The sequence below is a fragment of the Atta colombica genome, unplaced genomic scaffold (assembly GCF_001594045.1).
Source record: "Atta colombica isolate Treedump-2 unplaced genomic scaffold, Acol1.0 scaffold126, whole genome shotgun sequence".
NCBI classification, from domain to species: Eukaryota; Metazoa; Arthropoda; class Insecta; order Hymenoptera; family Formicidae; genus Atta; species Atta colombica.
Window position 1 is genome coordinate 2,847,591 of NW_017259213.1, and position 8,959 is coordinate 2,856,549.

General features: G+C 29.0%; 1 protein-coding gene across 10 annotated transcripts in view; it reads left to right on the forward strand.

Moving 5' to 3' along the window:
* The window catches only part of LOC108695203 (dystrophin, isoforms A/C/F/G/H), a 469,808-nt gene that overhangs the window by 181,265 nt on the left and 279,584 nt on the right, over positions 1-8,959 (forward strand). For all 10 annotated transcript variants that reach the window (XM_018205000.1, XM_018188075.1, XM_018188076.1 and 7 more), the window contains 3 exons: positions 5,917-6,128; positions 7,693-7,847; positions 8,499-8,688. In XM_018205000.1, coding sequence (XP_018060489.1) covers positions 5,917-6,128; positions 7,693-7,847; positions 8,499-8,688 — 557 coding nt within the window. The remainder of the gene's footprint in view (positions 1-5,916; positions 6,129-7,692; positions 7,848-8,498; positions 8,689-8,959) is intronic.

Genomic DNA, 8,959 nt, shown 5'->3' on the forward strand with positions numbered 1-8,959 from the left:
GAATTCGAGTAAAATCACTACCAATGCATATTGAACAATATATATATTGATTGGGAGTAGATAATTATATGCGGTTTATAATCCCTTTGTAATGCTTTGTGATTAAGGTTAATATTATCACGATTGAAATTTAATAATAAATTATTTAGTGTTATATTGTATTGGATTTTAGTTATATTCCAGTAATTGTCACATTTCGTATACGATATCCTTTATAAATATTTATCTTTTACAAAGATTTATTACATTGACAATTAAGTTTTTTTTATATAGAATTTTTACTTTTCAAATTTTCATGAAAAATTATTTTTATATAATATTTAAAAGTTTTAATATTTTTGACACATTGTTATTAAAACATAATATTCTCCTGCAGAAACTTGTAGAAGAATGTCTTTAATAGAACATATATGCAAAACTTTGCTTGATCATTACCGCAAAATCTTTCTCAAGAGTTTAGTTGGAACTTTTCCTACGGTAAGAAGTAAACCGAAAAAAATTTACCAGAGCACGTTTGAATTTTAACGGTAAAAGTTTAGTCTTTTTTGATGTTTTAAAAATAAAATTGCAAAGAGAACTTTCAGTGACTTATAATTTTTATTTAACTTTTATTAAAGAAGAAAAAATTTTTATGTAGTTGAGGTTTTATTTGATGTTTGCAAAAAACATCAATTTTTAATTGGCATATCAATATCTATACATTAACAAATTTTTTTTGCTAAAGTATGTAAAATTTTTTTTGCTAAAGTATGTAAAATGTTCAAGTTAGTTACTTGAGTGTTAAAACTTTGCGGTATTGCTTATTATGTTTGATCATCCTATATAATTAATTTAATAAAATTATTTTCAAATCTGTATTTAATTAAATTTTAGATACTCAGATTATTTTTTTCATGTACGATTAAGTTCTATGTAGTAGTTTTTTTTTAGATTTGTCAGTTTTTCATATATTTTTTATATAATCTCTAACAATAAATCTAATACTAATCTAAAAATATCAGTAAATAGATATTTCTACAATTGTATGTTCGTAATAAAAATTACGGTGATGATTTTTGTTTTCGTGACTTAAAAAAGAATTGAACATGAACCAGCTTATTAAATTCAGATACGGATTAAATTAACTCGCTGTCGGAGAGCTCGCTACCTTTTGTTAGTTGAACAACTCTATCTTTATTTGTTTTGAGATCGAGATACCACGTCGCTTCGAACTACCATGCGGAACAACAATGAACAAAGCGTATAACTTTCAGATAACTTTGTCGGCCTGCGTTCGAACGTAATCCACTTGCGAGGCTCCGTAGAAATCTTAGGAGAAGTCAAGTTAACGAAGTTTACAGGGAGTTGAGCGTTATTTGGCACGGCATTTACTGTCGCGTTTCGATTTGTTCATAATGTTTGCAGCTTTGATGCGTTGACATTGTCGGTGGATTAAGATGGTGCTTCATGGCAAACGCAAATTAATTACATAGCAATTTTATGTTGACGTTTAATATATAGTTTTCTTTATTATGAATTGCTCGTAACGTGGCGATTATTGTGAATATTACGAATACATTTGTATTGAAGATTTGGCAAATGAAAAAAAAAACGATTGTTAAATAATTTTATTTAGAATCTACTTTATATATTTAAGAGCATTGTTTTTTTCCTTACTATACAGATATATACTAAAAACTTATATAATAGACATATACTTATACATAAATTAACAAAAAATAAATGCATTAATTTTTTTATATTTTTGATGAAGATAAATTAGTATCTTTTTATCATTATCTTTTTATAAGTACATTATACGATTATTTTTATAGCTTAATTTAATGATTAACATTTAATATTTCTAGTTATTTTATTGTATTTTAAGAATACTGTGAATACTAGATTTATATAACTATCTGTCAGAATATAACAGTGATCCATAAGTATCGTCGAATGAGAGAAAATTACGAGAGAGAAAAATAATCTGTTTATCTAAATCTTCTAAGTTTTGTTTCTACTTTTACTGAGGAACGTTCTGCAATATCGATCCAGTTTCTAATTAACATCAACTTGCAAACAAGCAAAATACGTTATCGAACAAGTTAACGAATGAATAAGAAATATTAAAATATATAGATTTTCCATTAGAACACCGTTTTATTACGTAATAGGAACAACAAAGTAATTTTTTTTTATTTTTACGTCAGAATTAACCTTTGAAAGATGCTTGTGTTTTATTTATGAACTTGAGATAAAAGGCAATTTTTAGAACTTTACAGTTTATTAATGAACTAATTGTGAAAGAGAGAGAAAGGAGCAACTTCGTGAGCTATCAGAATTTTGCTTAGTCTTCCATTGATACCATGAATCTCGATAGTCTCATAGACAATGCGTTCTTGGCAACTTTGTGACTCCCCAGTGAATATGCGCTCGTCAGTTTTGCATGTATATAACTATCTGCATAATCTATACTAGCTAGCGCAACATGTACATGTATGTTTGCTATGGCGGAGGTCGTTGGCAGACTCAGGTGTGCCGATAACTCATTTCAGGGAGAGGGGAGGATGTCTTGATATTGTACATATTTTTCTTCCAATAGAACTCCCAGAGTTCTATCTACCTTCTATACGAAGGTCGTCGTTCGCGTTTCACATTACGGTTATTCTAAAAGATTTATTTATGAGAACATTAAATCGCAGTTATTGAATTCTGAGCTTCGAAATGAAAATACTGTTTGATATTTTGGCGCGATGATTTATCGTAAACGCGTTTAATATATAATGTCGTATATTTATAGTTTTTTAGTTTAAATAAAAAATCAAAGATAATAAAAAATTAAAAAAGAGCATACGTGTCTATTGCATTAAAAGCTTAACAAATTTTTTTTATGAAAAAACATGTTCGATCAACGTAATTTTGCAGTAAACATTTTTTTACTTTAACGTGATTTTCTTTATTTCTAGAAAATCTGTTCAGCCAGGAACACATTAGTCTTTTTTAGTGTGTGACAATGTATTATATCCTTTTTATTTTCTTTCTAATAGAAGTTTACCTAAATATATTTTTTGTATTATAAACGATCAACATGAATTTTTAATTATATAGATATGATTTAAACAATTTTTCAGTTATGTGTAATTGTTAAATTAGGATAAATTTATAATAATATTAAAGTTTCTCTGTTTTTACTTAAGTTATTAGCTAACATTAATGTTAAATAATAAAATATCAAAAATTATTTTCAAATGATTTGGAATAACGTGTGAAGTAAGTAGAATGCCATAATAATTTATTATAGAAAATTACTTTTAATATTTCGCTATTATCAGTTTTAATTTTTTTTTTATTGACAGATTAATATAAATAACAGATTAATATAATTAAGATTGAGAGAGAACTAATTTAAAAACTGAGCTGATATATATTCAATGAATTGTAATTATGGAAATTAGAATTATTGGATCAAGCATCAACACACACCTTGAAATCTTTTTCGATTAATCTCAGTACTTATAATTTGCGTGCAGGCAGAAAAGTATACGTTGCCGGATATAATAAGGGCGGCTAAGTGCAGGTCGAAGTGTATAGGGGTCGATGAGAGTGAATTGCTCTCATAATAAGTCGTTGAAAGTCATTGAAGTAATGTCCCTCTCTGTCTTTCATAGAACGTTCTTGAGCGAACGAGGTGAAGTTAAGTCTTTTGAAAGTCGATATACGTGTGCACATTTAAAATCCATTTTTTAACCCTTGTTCGTCACACCTCCTCCAAGTTATATGTGATGCTTATTTTTGTTTAGATTATTGGAATCTTGATTTATAAGTCGCCGCGTCGTTTAATATATTTGAATAATGGATGAAATGCGGCGTGTTAAACGGAACTGTTAGAACTTTGGGAATAGTGGAAACTATTAATACAGTAAACACATGAATATGTAAGATCTGCGAATCCTTTACGATGCAAATTGTCCTCACCGCTTCACTGTGAGCAAATTCACTGTAATTTGTTACAGTTCTATCACTTACAAGAGAAAGGAAAACGTCTTTTTTATTTTAACATTTGCTCAGAATAATATGTCGTATAAAAGTATTAAGTGAATAATCGTAAACCAATCTTAACCAAATTTATAAAGTATAAAGTATAAATATGAATTTATAAAGTATAAATATGAATTTTCTAATCTTTTTAATTTAATGATTTTTATCTTTATCTTCTTTTTGGATCGTCTAAAATCCAGAATTATGTTAGATAATGTTATTAATGTCATAGATAATTGCTTTTGAAGTAATATTTAATAATTAAGTTAATATGTAATAATTACAATTTTTATCATTAGTATAGATTTTATTATTCTTTTATATTCTGGATTAATTATTGTTATAAATTTTAAAGAATAAAATCCACGATTTATCAAAGGTAATTAATAAAACTTTTAGGATTTCAGAAATATATAAAAATATTTTATTTTAAAATTAATGATATTTTGCAAGGTTCGTATTTCACATGATATTTTTCATTTACCATGTTAAAAATCTATACGATACTAAATGATTTCGTTATTAAAGGAATACTTTTATACATTAAAATCCTTTGAAATATATCCTTTAACGCGCAATTTGATATTTGAAATAAATATTTTAATTGAAAATATTTATTGTACAAACGCAATGTTTTTATCAAAATTAGGATTACTTTTTATATCAATTATGCTATTTATCTTGTTTATTTATCTCTGTTCCTAATTTCTTTTTATTAAAACAATATCCATATTAATATCCATAATATGTGCTTTGGAAATACATTAACAGAATCATTATGGGTTTCTTTTATAAAGGAGTATATTTCTATCAGAACTGTTGTTATTTTAGTTTCCGTGCTGTTTGGCGACATGCGCTCACGAAACATCGTACATATAAGGTGCATTCTTAAAGGTACACGAACATAATGTTCACGCGTGAAAATTTTGTTGTTGCGAATATTGAATCGTTGCCAGTGTTTTTCATCTGCTTTATCCAGCTGTGTTCTCTAACTTGCCATTACAGTTTGGATTGTTTCCAATTGATACCTCGCGTACAGCGAATTTCTACGTAACTTTTTTCTTTTCAAGGGATGTTTTACGGAAAGGTTGAGAAGAAGAATATAATAGGATAATATTTAAAGTGACATGAAAAGAAAATATTTGAGTGCTACCATTTGTGATATTTCTCACTTAACATTTCATATAATTTTTGAGTGAGGTGTTGACTTAGTTCATATATGTAACGTGTTAGGGAAGAAGTATCACGTATATGAATAATAGCACTAATATTTTATTATGTTAATGCCTTCCATCGCTTAGTCATTCGATGCACTTTGATAATTCGATGCTTTTAAGATGCAAAAATATCTCCGTAGATTAAAATAATTTGCAAACTTTATTTTTGTTTGTTAGAAGCAGTTTAGAAAACTTAAACATACAGTATGCTTTTAAAAAATATTAATTTTAATTTATTCCTGTCGGTTATATGCCCTTTTTTATACAAGAAAGAGATATATGGCAGAATCTTTATTTCAAAATTGAAGTCAGCACTATGAAATCTTTTAAAGATATATATTTCTAGCACACACAATTTAAAAAATTTTTGTAATACAGTATGATTAATCTATAAACTAAGAATTAAATAATATGGTATGAATTTGGATGAGAATAATTAAATATGATAATTCTTATATTTGGAGAATCCTATTCCTATTCCTATTCAAAGCGAATTTTAGTGCTTAAATATTTCTGTGTGAATTTATATATATATATCTTATTCTGTGATATTGCTTAAAGTTGCTCGCGCGATTTCGGTGTCATAAATACTCGCTATTTCGTTTTCATGCAATTAAGAAAGCAATAATTACATGTAAATGTAACAATAACATTCATCACATCGTCTGCCTTGATGTTGTAGTTACCAAGTTGAGGGAGCATTGGGATGAGACGAATTCGAAAGTCATGCAAAGGAAGACGCAGTTGGACATGATGCTGGGAGACAGTCAACGATATGAGGCAAAGAGAAACGAGGTGGAAGTCTGGCTAGCACGAATGGAAACTAGACTTGAGAGAATGCGAGCTGTGGGACACACCGCTGACGTACTCGAGGCGCAGCTCAGGGAACAAAAGGTACATCGAACTCTCTTTCCGTATTTTCGCAAGTAACCATTGTTAGCTCTTCGAGTTGGTGAATTTTTAGTGTCATCCGTAAGAAATATTTTTAAAAAAGAATAAAAAAGGCAAAAAGAAGGCTCGTGCCATAATGCCTCTGTCTATTTGGCTTGTCTTCAATGTCGAAAATATTGAATGATTTTTGAATGCAAAGTATTTAACGGAGATTGAGGAATTGATGCAATCTAGATTAATAGAAATGATTGAAGTGCCGATAGATATTGAGTATTTGATTGAATTGTACTGAAATATCATTGCATTGAAATGCTATAAGATAGTCCATTTATGTTTTGAGCAATATTAATTATAAATTTCCTGCGCTTAATCGTGTTATAATGCAAATAAAAATTGTAATTTTATTTTTATGAAGATATTCTATCTTTATGCGACATAGCTTATTTTTATGGCAAGACATTTCGACAGCGCATTTTTCATTTTGTATACCGGAAATGTACTGATATTGAACGAGATATATTTGCTGATCAATATCATTTCGTACGATATTAGAAAATCTTGTGAACTAAATCCTTCTTTTCGGACGAAATAATATTCGACGTTAGACAAATTTTTGATTATGCACCATATGTTTGTTGTATTATGGATTTTTATTATGTGATTAATATTTATCGCAAATAGTGTAGAAGCATTTAAAACATGTAAAATTCTTTTACATTATTGTGTAATATACCTACGCGAGTATTAAAGATATATCATTGGCTAGTAAATATATTTTTTAAAGCTACTATCTTTTCTCATCTCTTCGTAAGCAAAATTAAACAGAGCGAACATTTTGAAATTCATCTATCCTATAATAAATCCTTTCTAGTAATCTTCTTTTATTTTGCGTACGAGATTTGAAAAAAAAAAAGTTATAAAGAAAGCGTCTCAATCAACGAGATCTCAGCCGAAGAAGTACATTACGTGAGAAGCTCTGTTTAGATTCAAAAGAACCAAATGAGATATTCATGGAATAATTTATTTCCGCGGTGCCTTCATGTCGTCTTTGAGTGAACGCGTTTGCTACACTTCTTCCGAATCTCATATCTTCTGAAATATATTCCGAAATAAAATCCATATGAAATAGTTCAACATAATTATTTCATTGTTCTCGAAAGATAAAATAATTGCGTTAATATTTTATTTATTCTTTACAACTTTTATATTTACTTTACAATTTTATTTTCACGAGCATTTCTTTCAATCTTTGCGTACGTTTTTATCTGTAAAAAAAAAAGATTGTTTATACGGAGATTTTATCTTGATGCACTTTACAATTCTGATCGGAACCAATCTGTGCCGACGGATATCCAAAGAAAAGTTGCATCGTACGATATATCGGTATAAAACTTTTAGTCGAAGCTCTCTTCGAAGGTTTAACTTTGCCGACTTATCGAGGCTCGAGTGCAAAAGAGGCACGGCTTCTTCTAACTCAATACGAAGCCAGAGTTAGATAAGTTTCCTTTTTTCACCCGCTGGTCCACCTTCTTCGATTTTACGATCTCGTTCCTTCTTTTCTTCATAGTCGTTTCACGCCGAGCTGCATCAGTACAAACATCACATCGAACTTTTTAATCAGCTCACTCAGAAGCTGATAGCGGTTTATCAGCAAGACGATACGACACGAGTGAAGAAAATGACGGAAACGATCAACCAGAGATACAACAATCTCAATACGAGGTGAGTAACAATATATAATTTCTTTGCTGTGAAATTTTGGACAATCTCTTAAAGTATCTCCGATTTAATCTTTATCGATTTAAATTTATAAAATAAATTAAGTGGAACCAATTAAGATTTTTAATTATATAATTAGATTGTTAATTGAATTTCGATTCAAAATTTAAGTTGAATATAATGAATTTAATATGACTAATGAATTTAATACGAATATGAACTAATATTTATTTTTGTAATAAACGTTCTAAATCTAAGTGAAAAATAAGTAAGCAGAGAACAATTTTTTTCTTAGATTAATTTGGCACAATTTTTATTTCAACAAATTTTTAATCCGTATCTCTCTCTTTTTCTCTCTCTCTTATTTATTAAAATATTTTATATCTAAAAATTATAAAGTCGCAAGAAATAATAGTGAGTAATAAATAAATTAATAAAATTTTCATTAATAGAAGATTAATTCTCCGATTTTGCTAATTATGAAATCGTAATCAGGAGAAATGCGTCTTTTAGGATAGCTTAGATATAGAGCAAGTACGGTGCGTTTACTCTTGAACTTGTATTCGCGTCTATACTGTTTCGAGTTAAGGAACTTTGCTTCGAATCAAACTGTAGATCACGGATGTAATACTGTATCGACCGATTCGTTTCCAGCATCATCAATCGCGGAAAACTACTGCACTCCGCGATGAACTCGCTCCACAACTTCGACCGGTCTCTAGACAAGTTCTTGGCCTGGTTGAGTGAAGCGGAGTCTTCGATGGAGGGATTGGAAGCGGAAGCCGATCGACTGGGTGGACGACGAGACCAGGGCGCGCTCAGACGACCGCAACATCAGCTTAAGGTAAGATTGTCACGTTCACACAAATTTCACGACAAGTTCCGACACGGGATATTCTGGTAACGTAAGTGTTCTAATCTGATGCAACACAGCCATATGTTCAATGTTGTGAGACGAAAGATTGCTCATTTTTTTAAATTGCTCGAAATGGACATATTTCGTAAAAAATAAAAAGGGAAACGATATATTTTTTTTTATTTAATTTTTTATCTTTTTTTATGAAATTTATTTATTTATTTATTGAAATATATGTATATCTCAATTATAAAGAATT